Below are 23,783 nucleotides of genomic sequence, written 5' to 3'. Positions count from 1 at the left end.
TAGAGTAGGCTCAAGGGGCTGAACAGCTTACTCCTATTCCTATTTCTATTTCTTACGATCTCACAGAAAAAAAAAGTTGCACTATTTCTTCTCTCTCTTCCTCAGCAGTACAACATATTTTTGTGTTACGGTTTCACAGAACTCTCTTAATTGACTTAAACAGAGCTTGGTGTGCTACTTTAGATTCTGGTACCTAGGTCAATGTCAGTCAGTCTTTCATTTTTGGCTTGTTAGGCCACATCAGCGGGCATTTAAGATGATGTCAGAGGGTAGTGGTTTCAAGTGGCATGTAGGCCAGACTAGATAAAGACAACAAGCAAGTTCCCTTCCAAGCCCTTCATCATCATAACTTGGAACTATATTACCATTCCTTCACAGTCGCTGGGTCAAAATCCAGGAATTCCCTCACAATACCGTCAGTCTACTATAGGACATGGACTGCAGTAGTTCAAGGAGGCAGCTCACTACCACCCTCTCAAGGGCAACTAAGAACGGGAAACAAATGCTAGCCAGCAGCGATGCCCAAGTCCCAGACAGATTAAAAGAAAGCTTCATGAATCAGATCAGTTTCCATAACAACTGGCAATGTAAGTTATACAAAGTTCTGGTCACACTACACATGGAATACTGTGAACAGTTCTAAGCACCAAATCTTGGGAAGTATATACTGGCCTTAGAGGGAGAGTATTACAGTATAGATTTTTGAGAATGATTTCTGGACTCCAAGTGTTAATTTACAAAGACAGACTATACAAACCAGAGATGTATTCCCTGAAATTTACAAGTTAAAAAGGTGGTTTGATCAACGGTTTCAAGACATTAAGGGAAACCAATAGAGTAGAGAGATAAGGTACATCCACCAGTTGAGGATTGCGAGGCAGTGTCTACAAATTAGAGGTAGGAGAGAAAATAGGAAATATAAAGAAATACAAAGAGTGGTAGAAGTTTGGAACACACTTCCATAAATGACAACTGATGCTCAACCAAAGGAATTTAAACCTAAGATTGCTTGATTTTTGCTAACCAAAGACATTAAGGAATATGAGGCAAAGAAAATCGTATAGAATTAGGTTGCACAAGTGATTCAGTAGCCCCTGTTCTGGTGGATCACCAAATACACTGGTTACACATCTTAAAGCATAACATATCTCATAGTTACATCAGTTTGACATTCAGTCACTGCAATGTCACTTGGACAGTAATCCAGAGGCCCAGGCTAATGCTCTGGGGACATGTGTTCAAATCCCACCATGGCAGCTGTTAAAATTTAAATTCAATGGCTAAATTTCTAACCTCAGCAATGGGAGTGGTGGAAAGTAATATCAATTGTTCTAAAAACCCATCTAGTTCACTCATGTCATTCAAGGAAGGAAATATGCTATCCTTACCTGATCTGGACTACAGGTAACTTTAGACCTGCAGCAATGTGGTTGATTCTTAACTACCTTCTGAACTGGCCTAGCAAGCCACTAATCTCAAAGGCAGTTTGGGATTGGCAACAAATGCTGGGCTTGCTAATAAAGCCCACTTCCCATAGAAAAATTGTTTTTAAAAGTTACTGATTTTATAACTTACCATCCCTGGTTTATTTAACTTTTCATCAATCGATCTTAAGATGTTACATGCCTTTATAATGTGACCTTTAGAGAAAAAGCAAAAGCACAAAGATGCTTAAGAAATAGTTGGAAACAAAAAGAACTGCAGATGCTGGAGGCCAGAGTCTATAGGTGTGAGGCTGGAAAGAGGTGCAACACCTGCCCCTACACCTCCCCTCTCACCTCCGTCCAAGGCCCCAAACAATCCTTCCAGATACAACAGAGATTCACCTGCACTTCATCCAACCTGATCTATTGCATCAGTTGCTCCCGATGTTGCTCCAAACACAGACTCGAGAACCGGTTCACGGAGCATCTGCACACATCAACCAACGCAACCTTCTGGTTGCCATCCATTTTAATTCCCCCGCCACCCCGCTGACAACATTTCCATTCTTGGCATCCTCCACTGTCAGAAGCCAAAAATAAACTGGAGGAACAACACCTGATATTTCACCATGGGAGCTTACAGCCCAATGGCCTCAACAGTGACTTCACCAGCTTCAAAATCCCTCCACCCCCAGTCTTATCCCCTGTTCAGTCGTTCCCCTCCTCCTCACCTCCCTGACCTGACCTAACCTGTCCACCTTCCTACTCACCTATCCACTCTACCCTTCCCACAGGCCGATCACAATAACCCCATTCCTGCATCCTCTTATCACCATCTCTCCTACCCTTTCCCCGCCCCAACCCCCCTCCTTCTATTTGTTTCTGGGCTCCATTCCCCCTCCCCAATCATGACAAAGGGTTTCAGTCCTGCTCCTCTGACGCTGTCTGACCTGCTGTACTGTTCCAGCCTCACACCTATAGACCTTTAAGAAATAATTCAACATTAAGAAACATTTCCAATTCAAAAATGCTCCCACAACCAAGAAAATTAGACTTGCACTCCAGGAGAAACCGCAAAAAATACTTAACCAAAAAGTACTTAGCCAAAAATCAAGAAATGAGCTTCTATAATATCAGTATACCACAGCACCAATATCTATAAGGAAGGATACCAACCTTGGACCAAATATAATTGTGCTATTGTCATCTTAATTTCAACTGCACTTTCTGGATGCTGCTCCAAGACTTCCTTAAAGTTAAAATAAAAGTTAAAATCACTGATTAATAATTTATGTAACAACTCATTAGTAACCCATCAACTAAACAAACTTACTTAATAGAGAAATTTTAGGTTTAGAAACAATGCACTGCATATTTAAAGATTACAACCAGTATACAGATCCATGTGCTCAGCTCGGATACAAGCACAGATCTCTGTCCCCACCTTCTGCACAGGTACAGTTCACAACACACAGCTCACACTAAAATCAACCACACTGTATTGACCCAGACACAGACACGGGACAAAGATACAACCAAACTAGACAATGACGCACAAGTTCCATCAGTGTCACTGGCTCAAATCTGGAACACTATCTAACAAAAATATGCGACAACGTGGACGACTGAGATGCAAGACGTCAGCTCATCAACACATGACCAAATAGGGATGGGAAGTAGTAACAAGCCTTGAACAAGTGAAAATAACACACTGAAACAGTCATTTCTGGTCCTGAACTTCTAAAAACGTGCCTGAAGAAATGTTATGGATAAATCAAGGACACAACCATTTTTCGGTTAGACACATTTATCTTGTTTTGCGCAGTGCTTTCATTTATTCTTGAAGCTCATTATAGAACATAGTACAGTACAGCACAGTACAGGCCCTTCGGCCTATGTTGTGCCGACCTATTATCCTGCTAAGATCAATCTACCCTGCATACCCTACATTTTACTATCCTCCATGTGCCTATCCAAGAGTCGCTTAAAAGTCTCTAAAATATCTGACTCCACTATCACTGCCAGCAGTGCATTCCACACGCCCATCATTCTCTTTCTGTAGAACCTACCTCTGACATCTCCCCTATACCTTCCTCCAATCAACTTAAAATTATGCCCCCTCGTAATAGTCATTTCCACCCTGGGAAAAAGTCTCTGACTATCCACTCTATCTATGCCTCTCATCATCTTGTACACCTCTATCAAGTCACCTCTCATCCTTCTTCGATCCAATGAAAAAAGCCCGAGCTCCCTCAACCTTTCCTCATAAGACTTGCCCTCCAGTCCAGGCAGCATCCTGGTAAATCTCCTCTGCACCCTCTCTAAAGCTTCCACATCTTTCCTATAATGAGGTGACCAGAACTGAACACAATATTCCAAGTGTGGTCTAACTAGAGTTTTATAGAGCTGCAGCATAACCTCACGGCTCAAACTCAATTCCCCTGCCATTGAAAACCATCACACCATACGTCTTCTTTACAACCCTATCAACTTGGGTAGCAACTTTGAGGGATCTATGGACATTGACCCCAAGATCCCTCTGTTCCTCCACACTGCCAAGAATCCGGCCATTAACCCTGTACTCTGCATTCAAATTCGACCTTCCAAAATGGATCACTTCAAACTTTTCTGGGTTGAATTCCAACTGCCACTTCTTTGCCCAGCTCTGCATCCTATCAATGTCCCGTTGCAACCTACAACAGCCCTCCACACTACCCACAACTCCTCCAACCTTTTTGTGGTCAGCAAACTTACTAACCCACCCTTCCACTTCATCATCCAAGTCATTTATAAAGATCACAAACAGTAGAGGTCCCAGAACAGATCTCTGCGGAACACCACTGGTCACCGAGCTCCAGGCTGAATATTTTCCATCTTCTACCACCCTCTGTCTTCTTTTGGACAGCCAGTTTTGTATCCAGACAGCCAAATTTCCCTGAATCCCATGTCTCCTTACTTTCTGAATGAGCCAACCATTATAACACTTATCTTTAGATATCTGCACTAACAATAGATAGACACCAAGGCTTGGTGTGAAGATAGAACAGATTAACATGGCAATGAACTATCCAGATTAACAATGAGAGTTTTGAACTGGATGGAAAATAAAAACCGAAAGAATCACAGATGCTGTAAATCAGGAACAAAAACAGAGGTTGCTGGAAAAGCTCAGCAGGTCTGGCAGCATCTGTGAAAAAATCAGAGTTAACGTTTTGGGTCCGATGACCCTTCCTCAGAACTTGTTCTGAGGAAGGGTCACCTGACCTAAAACGTTAACTCTGATTTTTTTCTTCACAGATGCTGCCAGACCTTGTTGAGCTTTTCCAGCAACTTCTGTTTTTGAGCTGGATGGATTTCAGCTCCAACGAAACTGATTATTTAGTAGCTCTGTGCATTGGTGTAACATAAAATACTAAAAACCTAGGATTTCTCTGCCAAGTCAAAGTCCCATATATTGAGATTGCAACACATGCATTTTGAAGTACCTGAGCATTAATCACCACACAAGGTTTGTTACGGGACTTCTACCTGAGTTTGAGAAATCTCCATAATAATGATCATGTTGATTAACACATGGTGTACTCTATATTTTAGAATTTGGTTTTTGTCATAGAATCCCTACAGCGCGGAAGCAGGCCATTCGGCCCATCAAGTCCACTTCAACCCTCTTAAGAGCATCTCACCCAGATTCACCCTCCTAACATATCCCTGTAAACCCGCATTTTCCATGGCGAATCCATCTTTTTACTTTACTTATTCATTTTGTGGGATGTGGGGGTCACCAGCTGGTCAGCATTTATTGCCCATCCCCAGTTGCCTTTGAGAAGGTGGTGGTGAGCTGCCTTCTTGAACCGCTGGAGTCCACCTGCTATGGTTATATCCACAATGCCATTAGGGAGGGAATTTCAGGACTTGACCCAATAACCGTGAAGAAACGGCAATATATTTGAAAGGCAGGATGGAGTGTGGCTTGGAGGGGAACTTGCAGCTGGTGGTGCTCCCATCTACCTGCTGCCCTTGTCCTTCTAGTTGGAAGTATTCATAGATTTGGAAGGTGCTAGACTGAGGATAGTACACAGTACTGCTACTGAGCATCGGTGGTGGAGGGAGTGGATGCTTGTGGATGCAGTACCAATCAAGTGAGCTGCTTTGTCCTGAACGGTATCAAACTTCTTGAGTGTTGTTGGGGCTGCACTCATCCAGACAAGTGGGGAATATTCCATCACACACCTGACTTGTGCCTCGTAGATGGTGAACAGGCTTTCGGGAGTCAGGAGATGAGTTACTCACCGCAGTATTCCTGGCCTCTGACCTGCTCTTGTAGCCACTGTGTTTACGCGGTGAGTCCAGTTGAGTTTCTGATCAATGATAGCCCCCAGAATGTTGATAGTGAGGGATTCGGTAATGGTAACACCATTGAATGTCAAGGGTTGGTGGTTAGATTGTCTCTTATTAGTGATAGTCATAGCCTGGCATTTGTGTGGCGCAAATGTTCCTTGCCACTTGTCAGCCCAAGCAAGGATATTGTCCAGATCTTGTTGCATTTGGACACGGACTGTTTCAGTGTCTGAGGAATCGCGAATGGTACTGAACATTATGTAATCATCTGCAAACAACCCACTTCTGATCTTATGATGGAGGGAAGGTCATTGATGAAGCAGCTGAAGATGATTGGGCCTAGGACCTCCTACAGAGGAACAACTGGAGGAAACCCAATCAGACATGGGGAGAATATGTAAACACCACACAAACAGTTGCCCAAGGGTGGAATGACATTCGAGTCCCTGGTGCTGTGAAGCAGCAGTGCTAACCATTAACCACCATGCCAAGACCGTTTACATTTCTAATGGTTTGATTCGTCAGCTGTTTTGAAGCTCAGATCCCATGAGAAAGCCAATTTATAACAGCTCATTACTTCTTTCATAAGCAGCCTAAAGCATTTTAGAAACAATTCAGCATTTTTAACAGCTATCAGCAATAATTCACAACCAGCAAAGAGATAAATAAACACAACCTGCTTACAGTGACATTCTGTATGTAATATATGTATTGGATGCAAGAATAAACGCTAGATCAAAGAAGCTTAATTTATGAAAGTGACGTCACTGCAGGTTTGATAGATACAACACTAAATCGATATTAATTATAGCCTATGGTTCTACGTCTCCTAAATGACTTACCTCCAGGAGCTGAATAGCTTTGGTATGTTGTTTCTCACGGCAATGTTGTGCTGCCTGAATTAATACTGGTAATGGAGACTCAGGATTCTGCTTCTGCAAACCTAATGTTAGTTTGCGACACTGATCAGCCTGAACACAAACAATGTACAATTTTTATTTCCAAGATTTAAAACCACATGGACACTTATCAGAAAAACACAAATGCAACACTAAAGGACTTTTCTCCCTGGGTCATTTTATTTAACCAATAATGCCAAACGTAGTGACTCATCTTCCACGAAAGTGATAATTAGCAACTGCATATTGTCAAAAAGGACAGTGAGAAGCCTGAAGTTGCTATACACATTGAGAAGAATTACATAGTTAAGGAAAGGGTTAAGGCTTTGCAGAATGAATATAGGAAGTTGGGTAGGAGGTTGAAAAGCAGAACCTCAAAAGAACTAATCTCTGGATTCTTCCTGTTCCACGTGCTGGCAATAGTAGGAACAATAAGATAGGGCAGAGATATTTGTATCATTTACAGCTACGGATCAAGTGCTTGCTATTTGGAGGGTAGCTAATGTTGTGCCTTTATTTAAGTAAGACTGTAAAGAGAAGCCTGGGAACTATAGACTGGTGAGTCTAACATCAGTGGTGGGTAAGTTATTGGGGGGGGGATTCTAAGAGGTAGGATTCATATGCATTTGGAGAGGCAAGGACTGATTAGGGATAGTCAGCATGGTTTTGTACATGGGAAATTATATCTCACAAACTTAATTGAGATTTTTGAGGACATAACTAAAAGGATTGATGAGGGCGGAGTGGTAGACATTGTCTAAATAGGCTTGAGTAAAGCTTTTGACAATGTTCTGTATGGCAAACTGATAAGTAAAGTTAGATCAGATGGGATTCAGGGAGAGCTTGCCAGTTGGATACAAAATTGGCTTGACAGTACAAGACAGAGGGTGGTAGTGGAGGGCTGTTTTTTGAACTGGAGGCCCATGACCAGCGGTGTTTCACAGGGACTGGTGCTGGGTCCACTGTTGATTGTCATTTATATAAACGATTTGGATGAGAATTTAGAAGGCATAGGTAGTAAAATCTGTGGATGATACCAAAATCAGTGGTATAGTTGACAGTGAAAAGGGTTACAAAGCATTCTTGATCAATTGGGCCAATGGGCTGAGGAGTGGCAGATGGAGTTTAATTTGGACAATGTGAGGTATTGCATTTTGGAAAAATGAACAAGGGAAGGACCTATACAGTTCATTGTAGAGCTCTGGGTGGTGTTGTCAAACAAAGACCTACAGATCAGGTATGTAGTGCTTTGAAAGTAGCGTCGCAGGTTGACAGAGTGGTTGAGAAGGCATGTAGCATGCTTGCCTTCAATGCTCAGACCACTGAGTAAAGGAGTTGGGACGTCATGTTGAGGTTGTACAGGACATTGACGAGGCCACTTCTGGAGTACTGTGCACAGTTCTAGTCGCTCTGCTATAGGAAGGATATTATTAAATTGGAGCGGGATCAGAAAAGATTTACCAGGATGTTGCTGGGACTTGAGGGTTTGAAATATAAGGACAGGCTGGACAGGTTGGGACATTTTTTCCACTGGAGAATAGGAGGTTGATAGGTGACTTCACAGAGGTTTATAAAATCATGAGGTGATAGATAAAGTGAACAACAAAGATCTTTTCCCTCGGGTGAGGGAGTTCAAAGGGGGCATATTTTTCAGGTGAGAGAAGAAAGATTAAAAAAGGGACCTAAGGGGCAGCTTTGTCACACAAAGGGTGGTTCATATGAGGAATGAACTGCCAGAGGAAATGGTAGATGCAAGTGCAGTTACAACATTTAAAAGACATTTGGACGGGTACATGAATAGGAAAGGTTGAGGAGGATATGGGCCAAGTGGGCGGGTAAGTGGGACTAGTTTAGTTTGAATACGTGGTCGGCATGGGTGAGTTGGGCCAAAGGGTCTGTTCCCATTGTTACGAAGTTGGGTAGAGTGATTCCGAGGCGGCAAGCAGGAAGCTAAAATGTGTGGTTCCTTTATGAGATTTGTGCTTTGTCTGTACTTAGAATTTTTTTAAAAATTGTATGTCTGTGAGCAGCAGCTAAAGTTGCCAGTACAGAGAGTCTCAAAAAGTGAAACAAGTGTATAAAAACAAAGTCTTACAGGTGCAGGCAAAACAGTCTTGTTTTGATTCAGAGATAGTAGGAACTGCAGATGCTGGAGAATGTTGTTCTGATGTTGTGACAAAGAGTTTGAATTTGGCCAATTAATTTAAACAAAGCACCTAGAAATAGAAAGCCAACTGAATTTAAATCTGATGGTGTTGACAACCTGAAACCAATCACATTATAGGAATTCGATTGTCATTATGGGTATATAAGACGAGGGCATTTGGAAAATCAGGGAGAGACAACTGTCTTCTGAAAGAGAGACCCATCCGCCACCTGCCAGAGTTAACACCATTCAGATCTCAGAGAAAACCCATCTAATTAATCAAAGGTACCATGGTATTTTAGCTCAAAGTCCTCACTGAAGAAATTATAGAGATAAAACATTCCTGACAGCAGGATTAACGAAAGAAAGGTGCTTGTGAAGACGGCAGAAATGACAGAACATTCCAGAAAACAGTCTGTGAGAACTAGGAGAGACTAAATTATAATTTATTGCTTCTTATTAATTGGGTTTATATTAGTGGTACTCATTTTTATTTAAACAGCATTCCAATAAAATTTAGATCAGTTAGGGAGTAGTTAGTAGTCTAAGGGGGATTTGTCAGTTTGTTAATAATTTTGTTAATTTGCTTATTGTTGGGTTAAATAAATAAATTGTTTCTTGTTACTTGTAAAGAGAAGATCAGGGACTTTCTTTCTTTTAACAGATTACGAGGGGAAAGACGAGCTTCTCTGGGTGTTTCAGGGGTAATTATTAGTGGAGAACCCCTAGTCCTGTCATAACAGATCAGGAATAATAAGATCTGCTGATGCTAGAGTTAGAGATAACACAGTGTGGGGCTAGAGGAACGCAGCAGACCAGGCAGCATCAGAGGAGCAGGAAAGTTGACGTTTCCAATTGGGATCCTTCTTCAGCAAAAAGGGTCCCAACCCGAAACGTCAACTTTCCTGCTCCTCTGATGCTGCCTGGCCTGCTGTGTTTCCCCAGCTCCACACTATTTTATACCTTATAATAGATCAGGGCTTGTGTTTAGTTTTCCTGTCATAATACCATGCTATATGACTCTGTATCGTTGGCTTTAACAATTATTAGCTAATTGCTGTCAGCATACTACAAAAAGGGTTAATTAAAATCTTGGGTTTCATTTTGACGCTAATTAGTGAATAACAAGTTCCCCCGAAATGCAGAAGTGATCTCCCACAGTTCTCTTGCTTAAGAACACGTCCAGAAATAGAGTATAGATCTCACTCCCAATAGCAGAATGCACACTGGTGGACCACACCTGATACCGGAATTCACATATAGATATTAATTTAAAATTTTTGGGTTAGCCAAAATCTATGTATATTACGGACTCGAATGAGGAAAGTGCAATGTACTAAAGCCAGGTTTGAGGATGACACAAAAAAAGTCTGCAGAGGGATACAGACAGGTTAAGCAAACGGGCAAAAATCTGGCTACTGGAATATAATGTGGGGAAATGTAAGATGGAGGAATGAATATTGCTTACCTGGGAAAAGACTGCAGAAAGCTACAAAACAGAGTCCTCTGCATGAATCACAAAAAGTGTATCTATCTACATTTGCTATCGACATTATGATACAATCACAGTTGTGTCAACAGGTTGGCAAACATTCAGCCTGCACAAATTTATCATTAGAAAAGTGGTCAAATATGTGAGGAAAAAAAACTTATCAAGTTAGCAGGTAGTTGTGGTGATGGAGTGCTTATTTAGGAAACAGTAAATTTTCACATTACCTGATTTGTATGCATAGCCAACAAAGCCTTGTTGAATTCAACAGTTTGTAGTTGTTTCTGGGTGAGCTTATGTTCCACGCCCTCTGTATTGGTCAATTTTACTTTCTTCTTTGAATCAAACACATTTTGGTCCTACAAAAAAATAGTTCCCTTTTGGATTAGAAGATTCAGCTCACTGGCATGGAAGTACAAACAGGACAAACTATTAGTTTCACTTTTGATGTGAGGCAACTGAAGGATAGAAAAATAATAGAAATGTATATCACAACGCCCTTGCAATCTTGAGAATACGAGCATCAACTCATATTATGTTTAGTTTTTATTCACTATGAAACACAACTTTTATTTTCTTTATACTCCACTCTGTATGCTATCCATAAGTTGAACTGCAGCATAGAAAAAAAAAGGCAAGTAGGTCGTTCATCTCTTCACACCTGCTCCGCTATTCATTATGATCTTGGCTGAACATCCATCTCAATAGCCTGTTCCTGCTTTCGTCCCCAATCCTTTGGTGCCTTTAGTCCATGTGTTATATCCAATTCTTTATTGAAATTGTACAATGTTTTGACCTTAACTACTTTCTGTGGTCGCAAGTTCCACAAGGTTGCCACTCTCTGGCTGAAGAAGTTGCTCCTCATCTCAGTCCTAAACAATTCGCCCCTTGTCCTTAGAGTGTGATCTCTCCGGTTCTGCACTTTCCCCACCATTGGAAACATCCTTCCTAAATCTACCCTGTCCATTTCTGTTGGAATTTTATAGGTTTCTATGATCCCTCCTCATTCTTCTGAACTCAAGCAAAAATAATCCTAACCAATTCAACTTCTCCTCATACATCAGTCCTGCCATCCCAGGATTCAGACTGGTAAACCTTTGCTGCACTCCTCTACACTGCAAGAATATCCCTCCTCAGATAAAGAGACCTGCACAGAATATTCTGGGGGAGGCACGGTGGCTCAGTGGTTAGCACTGCAGCCTCACAGCACCAGGGACCCGGGTTCGATTCCACCCTCGGATGACTGTCTGTGTGGAGTTTGCACATTCTCCCCGTGTCTGCGTGGGTTTCCTCCAGGTGCTCCGGTTTCCTCCCACAATCCAAAGATGTGCAGGCGAGGTGGATTGGCCATGCTTAATTGCCCATATTGCTCAGGGATGTGTAGATTAGGTGGGTTATTGGGGGATGGGTCTGGCTGGGATGCTCCGTGGATCAGTGTCGACTTGTTGGGCCGAAGGGCCTGGTTCCACACTGTAGGGATTCTATGATATGACAGTTGTCCTAAATATTTAAAAAAACGGTGGCGGCATGGTGGCTCAGTGGTTAGCACTGCTGCCTAACAGTACCAGGGGTTCAATTCTACCCTCGGGTGACTGACTGCGTGGAGTTTGCACATTCTCCACGTGCCTGCGTGGGTTTCCTCTGGGTGCTCCGGTTTCCCCTCACAGTCCAAAATGTGCAGGTTAGGTGGATTGGCCATGCTAGATTGCCTATACTGTTCAGGGATGTGTAGATTAGGTGGGTTATAGGATGATGGGTCTGGGTGGGATGCTCTGAGAGTCGGTGTGGAATTGTTGGGCCGAAGGGCCTGTTTCCACACTGTAGGGATTCTATGATTCTTGTGTGGTATCACCAAATCCCCATATAATTGCAGCAAGACATCCCTGCTCCTGTACACAAATCATATTGCTATGAAGGCCAACAGACCATTTGCCCTCTCTACTATTTGCTGCACCTGCATGCTTAGCTTCAGTGACCGGTATGAGTGTTCTCCATTCTCAATTTATACCAGTCAGAAAATAATCTGCCTTCCTATTTTTGTTCCCAAATGGATAACCTCAAATTTATCCACATTATACTTCACCTGATATGCATTTGCACACTGTCTCAGCTTGTCCAAATTACATCCCTGCATCCTCCTCACAAGCTCACCCGCCCACTCAGCTTTGTGTCATCTGCAAATTTACAGATATTACAGTTAGTTCTCTTGTCCAAATCATTAATACATAATGTGAAAGGCTGGGGTCCTAGTACTGATCCCTGTGGTACCCCATTAGTCACTGCCTGCCATTCGGAAAAAGATCCTTTTATTCCACATTTTGCTTTCTATCTGCCAACCGGTTTTCGATCCACCTCAAAACACTTCCCCAACCCCACGAACTTTCATTTTTCACATTATTCTCTTATGTGGGACTTTGTCAAAAGCATTCTGAACGTCTGAATAATCTACATCAACTGGCTCCACATCAACACAACTAGTTAAATCCTTGAAGAATTCCAATAATTTGTCAAGCACGATTTTCTCTTTGATAATACCGGCTGGGTATCCGATCCTGCCACTGCAAACTGTACAATAGTCAAATCATTGAAATTCTGGAAAGAGATAAGCCTGCTGGACTCATGGGAGAGTAAGTTGTTTTTTAAAAAAAAGCATTTGATTAAGTTTCGGCACTATGTTGATAATTAAACATCAATCCTCATTCCTTACAGTAAATTGGGCATGAACATAGACTCATGGATAAAGTACCTTGTTCAGGGTGATGATGTTATTGGCAGTTACAGCAAGCAGTCCAACATCTGAGGGCCTTCAAAACAGGAACAAAAAACTTAGACATTGAATATACATTATATTCATACATACAGTGAATAAACATTGAAACATTCTAAATTTATGATCTCCAACTTTGTACTGCTTACTTCAACTTGATCACTTGATTGTAAAGTTGCAAAGCATCATCACTCCGCCCCTGGAGTTGCATAACATAAGCCAATTGAGCATGAATTATTGCCAGTTCGGCATCAATCTCCTCATCGCTTATATCCTATAAATGATATTGATTATGAGTATGTTAGAATCATTTGTGTTCAGGAGGAAAATATATTTATCTTTTGAAATTAAAATCAACATTTGGAAACTTTTTACAGAAAGTACATTCCAAGCAAGTATCACACAACTGTTAAGAGCCAGATTTTGTATCACAATTCAGCCTGGAATCAGTTATCCTTTTTTAAAAAACAGACAAATGAGAGTTGCCAGGCATTTAGGAAGAGAACAAAGCAACAATATTTGAACAACCGACGATACTGTTACAATACAAAGTTAGAACAGTAATACAAACACACACAACGTGTATTCTAACATCCAATTAGAACTAACCTAGGATAAATAATGGGTCACAGACACACTGGGGTTGAACACTCCACAGAGCACATCAAATGGCAACCATGGTCAAGACAGATCCTCACCACAGATTTCTCAGTAGTCATCCAGACATTAATGACACTGAGGGTCTTCAAATCTTGTCAAACTTTTCAAAGGATTTCCATTTCTTCGCTTTCGATGACCTAGCTCCAGAATTTGCTTAAAAGCCACTTCATCATATACTACATCATTGACAGCTCACATTCTGATAGTTCACTCTCCAAACAGGACTGCACTTCCCTGGATTCTGGCAACTGCACTTCAGTACCTAATCAAAGGCACATCAGTTTATCTGCAGACAGCTAACCTTACTAAGCCTTTCTCTAATCTCTAATTTTGCTCAGCTAAACAATGCCATTGCTGCTTGTTGACTCTCTTCACTCTTGCTCTCACCCAAACTGAGCTCTTAACGACGTGGCCTTTCTAACAGCCCCCACAACTGGCAGGGCTTTTCCTAAACTTTAACCCCAAAGTCCAACTGTGCTTCTCAACTGCCCGTATGTCTCCTGAGTCCTAACAGCTTGGAGCAGCACCTTTTTGGGATGGAGCCTCTTCTTCCTGCGCCTCAGCGCCTGCCTGACTAACAGCCCAATAGTATCAACATTATATTTTGACTGCTTCCATCCAACTGCCCAAAACTGACTGTTCAGTAATCCTTGAATTGTTGAGTGACTTGTTGAAAACCTTGTAACAAGCCCCACCCTTATTACTAAGCAGTATTGAATGTAACCAATAAAACCAATATTTTAATGCAGCAATCTATTGGAACTTTCTGTTCCCTGAATGTTGCAATATTCAGATTTCTAGCTTGCACAGTGCAAGCATTAGTACAAGAAGAGAATTTCATCACACAACAAATGAATCAGGATATGCAAAATTGTTGCACAACAGTTTTCAAAGTTTCAACTAGTAAACCAATCCTGTATGTAACACCCACTAAAACTTCAGATAGACTATCAAATGTTATTCACACCGTCATTGGTACCAACACTCGCACAACTTCCAACGCAACAGGTGCAACTACAGGCTGAGATTAACATGGTCCTTGTTCCAAAGTAATCTCTCTGGCATCATATTTTAGAATTAGAAAAGAAAGCAATAAGTGATAAGCATCACATAACCAAGTAATAAAGGGTGAGTTGAAGGGGGAGTTTCCAATCTACCCCAAAATGACACTAAATGGAAGCAGAGTATCCTTCCATAATTAAAGAATTCCGAGGGATTGCATGCAGTTATGTGGAGCTGCGAAGTAGGAGCTGCTGCTGTGAAAACAATATGTGGAAGCATTGAGACAGCAAGAACTGCAGATGCTGTAGTCAGAGATAACAAAGTGTGGAGCTGGAGGAACACAGCAGGCCAGGCAGCCTGGTCCCAGCCCGAAACGTCAGCTTTCCTGTTCCTCTGATGCTGCCTGGCCTGCTGTGTTCCTCCAGCTTCACACTTTGTTATGTACGGAAGTAGTTGTGTACAAAAGTCAAAGTAAAAAAGCACTGAAAAAAATAAATGAAATGCAAATACTGGAGCATTTGGAAAAATATTCACACTACTGTAGGCAACTATACAATAACAGAGTTGTCAATTATAAATTAAAAACATTTTAAAGCGCTGAAAAATGTCAAAATCAAAGCTGCTTCTAGTAATCATAATTTACAATCTAAAAATATTTGCCTGGCATCTAAACTAAAAGTCTGCACAAAAAACTATTGAAGCATAGTGTTTAAAGTCTTCTAGCAAACATACTTTTCATCGTAATTTTTTGATAATCCTTTCTTAAAGGTGATCCTTTCTGTTGGTATGTGGTCTCATGGACACTGAAAGCACCTCACTGTGCATCATCATTTGCTGGGACCACCACAGCAAGATATAAAACAGGTATCCTTCACAGACAGCCTAATCCAAGAGTGCTAAGAACAATTACTGCACCTTATCAAAATACACTAATTCTGGAGAAAAAAGCATTAAACCTTGGACCTTCCTGTCAATACCACTGCATTAGCAATACCTTGTATAGAAAATTATTTCATTCTTAAGGGACCTTCATAAAATCGAGACACCGGTCCAACACTGCATTCTTGTTGGAAAAATATTGTAAATCATCTTGTTTATTTCTGAGCTGGAAGAATTTGAGACCTAAGTTGTATTCCATGCCACAATTATGGAGAGATCCTAAATCAATCTGCATATTTTAGTCATTCAAAAATCATTATTTTGAAATACTCACAGTATCCTCTGAATATGATTGCCGACAGAGTTCTGAAAGAAAAAAGTATACAATGAATACAAGACTCAAATTTTTATTGACTCCTACTTGTGCTCGGTACTTTGTTGGGCTTTTATTATAACAATAAAACATACATAATCATAAATCAATTTGTAGGAAATTAGTGACAGTGTTAATGCCATTGGACTAATAATCTAGTCTAATGATCTGGGAACTTGAGTTCAAATCCCACCACAGCAACTGGTGGAATTTTTTTTTAATTAACCCAAAGGATGTGGGCTTCACTAGCTGGTCAGCATTTATTGCTCATCCCTAGTTGCCTTTCTGAAGGTACTGGTGAGCTGGTTTCTTGAACCGCTGTAGTCCATGTGCTGTAGGTTGACCCACAATGCCCTTAGGGTGGGAATTCCAGGATTTTTACCCAGCAACAGTGAAAGAATACAGATATATTTCCAAGTCAGGATGATGAGCGTCTAGGTGAGGAACTTGCAGGTGGTAATGCTCCCATGTACCTGTTGTTCCTGTTCTCCTAGATAGAAGTAATCATGAGTTTGGAAGTTATGTCGAAGGATCTTTGTTGAATTTTTGCACTGCATCCTGCAGAGAGTAGCACTTCTAAGGTCAATAGTATAACCCCATCATAGTGATTCATCTTTCTTATAATTAAGTTCCATTCTATCAAATGAGTCCTCCAAGATTGCCTCTTTTAGTACAGCTGTAACATTCTCCTAAATCAGTAATGTAAGTCCCCTACTCCTTTTGCATTCCTCTCTATTTTGACTGAAACATCTAAACCCTGGAAACTGGAGCTGCCAGACTTGCCCTTTTCTAAACCAAATTTCTGTAATGGCTACATATACTGATCCAGTCCCATATACTGATCCAGACTCTATGCTCATCTGTCTTACCGGTTATACTCCTTGCTTTAAAATAAATACCTAGACCACCAGTCCCGCCATGTTCATTAACCTGGCTCTGCCTGCTCTTCCTATTAGACTTATTTGACAACGTTGACGTTCTCTTCAATCACTCACATGCTGACCGTATGTTCAGTTTCCCACCCCTCTGCCACACTAGTTTAAACCCTTAGCATAGCTCCTTGAAAGGACATTGGTGCCCCTCCAGTTTAGGTGCAATCTGGGGATCACTGGTGGAAGCCAAGATGCATCACCCACTCGGCACTTCTGTATGAAGATTGCTACAAATGCTTCAGCCTTATCTTTTGCACTGATATGTTAGGCTATGTCATCGTTGACGATAGGGATATTTGTGGAGCTTCCTCCTCAAGTGAGTTGTTTAATTATCCACCACATTCACGACTGGATGTATGTAGCAGGACTACAGAGGTTAGATCTGATCTGTTAGTCGTGAATCACTTAGCTCTGCCTACCACTTGCTGTTTATGCCTTTTGGCATGCAAATAATCCTGTTTAGTAGCTTCATCAGGTTGACACCCTATTCATAGGAATGCCTGATGCTGTTCCTGGCATGTCCTCCTGCACTCTCCATTGAACCAGGGTTGATCCACTGCCTTGATGGTAATGGTTGAGTGGGGGTATATGCTGGGCCATGATGTTACAGATTGTGCTAGAGTATAATTCTGCTGCTGTTAACGGCCCACACACATCATGGATGCCCAGTCTAGAGTTAATAGATCTGTTTGAAGTCTGTGCCATTTAGCACGGTGATAGTGCCACACAACATAATGGAGGGTATTCTCAATGTGAAGGTGGGACTTTGTCTCCAAAGGGCTGCTCAGTGGTCACTCTTACTGATACTTGCATGGACAGATGCATCTGCATCAGCAGATTGGTAAGGATGAGGTCAAATAAATTTTTCTCTCGTCTGTTCCCTCTCCACCTGCCACAGACTCTGTCTAGCAGCAATGTCCTTTAGGATCCCACCAATTCAACCAGTGGTGCTGCAGCCGAGCTATTCTTGGTGGTGGACACTGAAATCCTCCACCGTAACCCATCCTTGCCACTGTTAGAACTTCGTCCAAGTCTTGTTCAACATGGCTGAGTACTGATTCATCAGCCAAGGGAGGCAGTATGTATAAACCAGCAGGAGATTTCCTTGACGATGCTGGAGAACCTGAGATAACAAGGTGTAGAGTTGGATGAACACAGCAGGCCAAGCAGCAAGACAGGAGCAGGAAGGCTGACGTTTCGGGCCTAGCCTACGGTCTGCAGTCAATGTTGAGGATTTCTAGGCCAATTCCCTCCTAAATGCATACTATTGTGCCACCGCCTCTGCCAGATTTGTCCTACCAGGGGGACAGGACATATCCTGATATGGTGATGGTGGTGTCTGGGACATTGTCTGTAAGGTATAATTCCACGATTATGACTTTGTCAGGTAGTTGCTCGACTTGTCTGTGAGACAGCTCTGCCAATTTTAGCACTAGCTGAAATATTAGCAAAGAGGGCTTTGCAGCGTCAACAGAGTTGTTTCTACTTTTGTCTTTTCTGGTGCCTAGATTGATGCCGGGTGGTCTGTTCGGTTTCATTTCTTTGTTGTGACTTCATAGCAATTGACACAACGGAGCGGTTTGCGAGGGTACTTCAAAGGGCAGTTGAGAGTCAAACACATTGCTGGGGGTCTGAAGTCACATGGAGGCCAGACCAAGTGAGGATGGTGGATTTCCTTCCTTGAAGGATATTAGTGAGCCTGATGGATATTTCCAACAAGCGACAATGGTTTCATGTCATCAGTAGAGTCTTAATCCCAGATATTTTTTGTTGAATTCAAATTCCACCAGCTGCCATGGCAGGATTTCAACCTGGGTCACAAAACATTAGCTGAGTTTCTGATTTAATAGTCTAGCCAGAATATGACGAAGCATTGGGTCCCCATATTCAAATTCAGTTAATAAATCTGAAATGTAAAACTCACCTCAGCAATGGTTACCATGACAACTGTTGATTGCCATAAAAGCCATTCTGATTTACTAATATCAGTTAAGGAGTGACATCTGCCATTCTTACTTGGTCTCGTCTTCATTGGACTCCAGAACTACAGCAATGTGGTTAACTCTTCACTGCCCTCTGAAATGACCCATTAAGACATTTAAACTATGGGCAATGAGGGACAAGTAACAAATTCTGGACTTCCAGTGAGCCCCACATCCCATGAAGACAATAAAGAAACTGCCTTCATGCGAAATGTTCTTACCTTCAGCTTTCTGAAGCTTAATCATGGCCTGAGGCAGCTTGCCCTCACCAATTAAGGTGCAGGCAGCATTGTAACACAATTCGTATGCAGTTTCTGGTAAACCCAAATCATCCTGTTTAATGGAACAAACATGTTGTTATCAAAAAATGCAGCATAAGTTACATTCAGTTACTACAGAGAAACTTTGAGATCACTTTAAAAAAATTGACATATCATCAAATTCCATACACAATAGCTAAGAATTAACAGAAATTTAATATTTCTGGAACCAAGATTGAGACTTTAGTGGCACGCTTCCACAAAACATCAGTCTTTATCTGTCTTACATTCCTGATGCTCAGTGAATCACTGAGCAATTCTAAGTTTATTCAGTGAATCCAATTTGTGGTTTGCTCTGGTTTCTTGTAAAATGAGAGGAGAAAGGGAGAGAGGAAAATTGAGTCACAGAGATACACTGCACAGAAACAGGCCCTTCGGTCTTACTCGTCCATGCCAACCAGATATCCTATATAAATCTAGTCCCATTTGTCAGCATTTGGTCCATATTCTTCTAAACCTTTCTTATTCATATACCCATCCAGACACTTTTTAAATGTTGTAACTGTACCAGCCCCCACCACTTCCTCTGGCAGATCATTCCATACACGCACCACCCTCTGCGTGAAAAAGTTGCCCCTTAAGAGCCTTTTAAATCTTTCCCCTCTCACCTAAACCTATGCCCTCTAGTTTTGGACTGCCCCACCCCAGGGAAAAGGCCTCGTCTATTTACCCTATCCATGCTCCTCATGATTTTATACATCTCTAAGGTCACTCCTCAGCCTCCAACGCTCCAAGGAAAATAGCCCCAGCCTCTCCCTATAGCTCAAACCCTCCAACCGTGGCAACATCCTTGTAAATCTTTTCTGAAATCTTTTCCAAATTTTACACATTCTTCCTATAGCAGGGAGACTCGAACTGCATGCAGTATTCCAATAGTGGCCTAATCAATGTCCTGTACAGCCGCAACATGACCTCCCAACTCCTATACTCAAAGCACTGACCAATAAAGGCAAGCATACCAAACGCCTTCTTCACTATCCTGTCCAGCTGCAACTCCACTTTCAAGGAAATATGAACCTGCACTCCAAGGTCTCTTTGTTCAGCAACATTCCCCAGGACCTTACCATTAAGTGAAGATGCCTTGCCTTCATTTGCCTTTCCAAAACGCAGCACCTCACATTTATCTAAAGTAAATGCCATCTGCCACTCCTCGGCCCATTGGCCCATCTGATCAAGATCCCGTTGCATTGCAAAGTAACCTTCTTTGCTGTCCACTACACCTGCAATTTTGGTGTCATCAGCAAACTTACTAACCGTACCTCCTATGTTCACAGCCAAATCATTTATATGAATGACTAAAAGCAGTGGACCCAGCACCGGTCCTTGTGGCACAATTCTGGTCACAGGCCTCCAGTCTGAGAAGCAACCCTCCACCACCACCCCTTGTCTTTTAACTTCAAGCCAGTTCTGTATCCAAATAGCTAGTTCTCCCTCTATTCTGTGTGATCTAACTTTGAACTTAATTACTACTAGCAAGGAAAAGGAGCCAAGAAACATATTAGAACAAATAGCTGACAATTTCTTGAATTCTGATGGGCTCCATCCTAAAGTCTTAAAAGAAGTGGCTGCAGAGACATTGATAAATCAGTTTTGATTTTCTAAAATTCCTTAGATTCCAGGAAGGTCCCATCAGGAGTGAAATCGTCCAAAAATTGAATGCTGACTAAGCCAGCATTTATTCCCATTCCTAATTGCTCTTGAGGTGGTGATAATAAGGTGACTTCTTGAGCCATTGCAATCTATTTGGTGTAGACACACCCCATCACCATTCAGGAGGGAGTTCCAGAATTTTGGACCCAACGACGCCAATGCGTCAGGCATATATTTCCAAGTCAGGACAGCAAGTGACCTGGAGGGAAACTCATTAACCTTGTACTCATTAACCTTGTCTTTCTAGATGGCAGTGGTCATGCCTTTCAAAGGTGCTCTTTAAGGAATCGTGGTGAGTTATTAAAGTGCATTTTGTAGATAGTAGAGGGTGTCAATGAAGTGGGCTGTTTTGTTCTGAAGTGTCAAACTTCCTGAGTGTTGTTGGAGCTGCAAGCATCCAGCCAAGAGCAGCGTATTCTATCACACTGCTGACTTGTGCCTTGAGGACTGCATCAGGCTTTGGGGTGTCAGGTGGTGTATTACTCACTGTAGGATTCCAAGCCTCCGAGGAGCTCTTGTAATCCTAGAATATTAATAGTGGGCGATTCTGTGATGCCTGTGCCATTTAATGCCAAGAGGCGAAAGCTCGTTTCCATTTTATTGGAAATAGTCACTGCACCATTTGTGTGGCGCGAATGTTACTTGCCAATTGTCAACCCAAGAATTTAGTCCAGGTATTGCTGCATTTGGATGGAAACTGCTTCAGTATCTGAGGAGTCATGAATGCAAAATAATCAACACCAATCATTACTGAACATTTGAACATCCCACTCTGACCTGAAGACTGATGTCCTTGATAAAGCAGCTGAAAATGGTTGGGTCCAGAACACTACCTTGAGGAACTCCTGCAGTGCTGTTCTGGAGCTGAGATGACTGCCCTCCAATAACCATAACCACCTTCCTTTATGCCAGGTAGACTCTATACAGAGAAGAGATTTCCCCTGATTACCAGTAACTCAAGTTCCACTTGAGCCTTTTGATGCCATTCTTAATCGTAGAGTCATAGAGTCATGCAGCATGGAAACAGACCCTTCGGTCCAACCTGTCCATGCCAACCAGGTCTCCCAAAGTAAACTAGTCCCATTTAAGACTTGATGTCAAGAGCAGTCATTTTCACCCTACCTCTGGAATTCAGCTTTTTTATCCATGTTTGAACTAAAGCTGGAATGAGGTCAGGACCTGAGTGGCCCTGGCAGAACCCAAATTGAATATAAATGAGCAGGCCATTGCTAAGCAGGCACCGCTTCATAGCCAGGTTGTGGACACCTTCCATAACTTAAAAACAAAACAGAAATTGGTGGAAAAACTCAGCAGGTCTTGCAGCATCTGTGGAGAGAAAGAAGAGTTAACATTTTGGATTCAGTGACGCTTCTTCAGAAATGAAGAATTGCATAAATCAAATTGGCTGAAGAATGACATCTGTAACGCTGGGGACCTCCGATGGAAGCTGAAATGGATCGTCCGCTCAGCAATTCTGGCTGAGATCACTGCAAATGCTTCAGCTTTATCTTTTGCACTTATGAGCTAGACTCACTCATTAATGAGGATGAAGATGTTTGTGGGGACTCCTCCTTGAGTGAGATAACACAGTGTGGAGCTGGAGGAACACAGCAGGCCAGGCAAGGAAGTTGACATTTCAGGTCGGGACCCTTCTTCAGAAATGGAGAGGGGGAAGGGAGCTCACAAATAAATAGACAGGAGGGGTGGGGCTGGGGAAGGTAGGTGGGATGGTGATAGGTGAGTGCAGGTAGGGAGTGGTGGGGATTGGTCAGTGAGATGGGAGGGGCAGATAGATGGGAGAGATGATGGACAGGTCAGCAGGTAGGAACACGAGACCAAATAACTCACCTCCTGACTCTCCAAAGCCTGTCCACCATTGACAAGACGTACGTCAAGAGTGTGATGGAATACTCCTCACTTGTCTTGATAGGTGCAGCTCCAATACACTCAAAAAGCTTGACACACTCCAGTACAAAACAGCCCGCTTCATTGGCACCACATCCACAAATATCCACTCCTTTCACCAGTGAAGCTCTGTAGCAACAGTGTGTACTATCTACAACATGCACTGCATTCACGGTTCCTTTGACATAACCTTTCAAACCCGTGAACACTTACATTTAGAAGGACAAGGGCAGCAGAAATATGGGAACACAATCCAAGTTTCTCTCCAAGCCACTCACCATTCTGACTTGGAAATATATCACCATTCCTTCACTGTCACTGGTCAAAATCTTGGAAACCCCTCCCTAACAGCACTACTACAGCAGTTCAAGAAGCCAGTTCACCTCTGTCATGATTGTAACAAGGTCAGCCAGGTGGACCACAAAATATGAGTTCCCTGAGTGGTGCTGTTAACCTGGTCAAATCAGGAAGCCCTGGCTGACAGATAAAAACTGGAGCATCAGAGGTTTTGCTCACTCTGAGAACTGGTTCTGAGGAAACCAGATCAGTGTCAAGTACTATGCACATGTACAGAAAAGGTGACTTGCTGATGGGATACAGGCCTCTTATGGAGTTTCAGTGGTGACAAGAGAAAAAAGTAAGCTCCTGATGAAATTTGCTCACAACGGTTGGCTTTGAGTTGGGGTAAACATTTCTGGCATCATCCTGTTATTTGGGAAGCTTGATTGGCTCAATCCTGCCTTCAAAGTCTGGGCCCAGTAAGTAAAAAGAATGCACTATTTTTTTCCAGGCAAATGACTGTGGAAAAGATGAAAAGCAACGACTAATTCTCCTGACAGTTTGTGGACCCGCAGCTTTTTCAGTTATTAGGAGCCTAGCGTTTCCTGAGGCACCAGATACTAACACCTTTCAAGAGTTAACAAGGTGTAGAGTTGGATGAACACAGCAGGCCAAGCAGCATCAGTGGAGCAGGAAAGCTGACGTTTCGGGCCTAGACCCTTCTTCAGAAAATATTCT

General features: G+C 42.2%; 1 protein-coding gene across 2 annotated transcripts in view; it reads right to left on the bottom strand.

The window, feature by feature from the left end:
- Positions 1-23,783, bottom strand: part of srp72 (signal recognition particle 72) — an 88,136-nt gene that overhangs the window by 35,674 nt on the left and 28,679 nt on the right. Inside the window, exons 5-12 of one of the 2 annotated variants that reach the window (XM_048595863.1) lie at positions 19,113-19,224; positions 15,939-15,970; positions 13,213-13,337; positions 13,043-13,100; positions 10,524-10,655; positions 6,605-6,733; positions 2,601-2,673; positions 1,576-1,640 (exon numbers count right to left, since the gene is read on the bottom strand). In XM_048595863.1, the coding sequence (XP_048451820.1) occupies positions 1,576-1,640; positions 2,601-2,673; positions 6,605-6,733; positions 10,524-10,655; positions 13,043-13,100; positions 13,213-13,337; positions 15,939-15,970; positions 19,113-19,224 (726 nt within the window). The remainder of the gene's footprint in view (positions 1-1,575; positions 1,641-2,600; positions 2,674-6,604; positions 6,734-10,523; positions 10,656-13,042; positions 13,101-13,212; positions 13,338-15,938; positions 15,971-19,112; positions 19,225-23,783) is intronic. The other variant, XM_048595872.1, reaches the window with a different exon arrangement.

Source organism: Rhincodon typus, chromosome 1 (assembly GCF_021869965.1).
Source record: "Rhincodon typus isolate 14 chromosome 1, sRhiTyp1.1, whole genome shotgun sequence".
Lineage (NCBI taxonomy): Eukaryota > Metazoa > Chordata > Chondrichthyes > Orectolobiformes > Rhincodontidae > Rhincodon > Rhincodon typus.
Note: the sequence above shows the minus strand (reverse complement) of the source record. Positions and strands in the feature narration are given on the sequence as shown.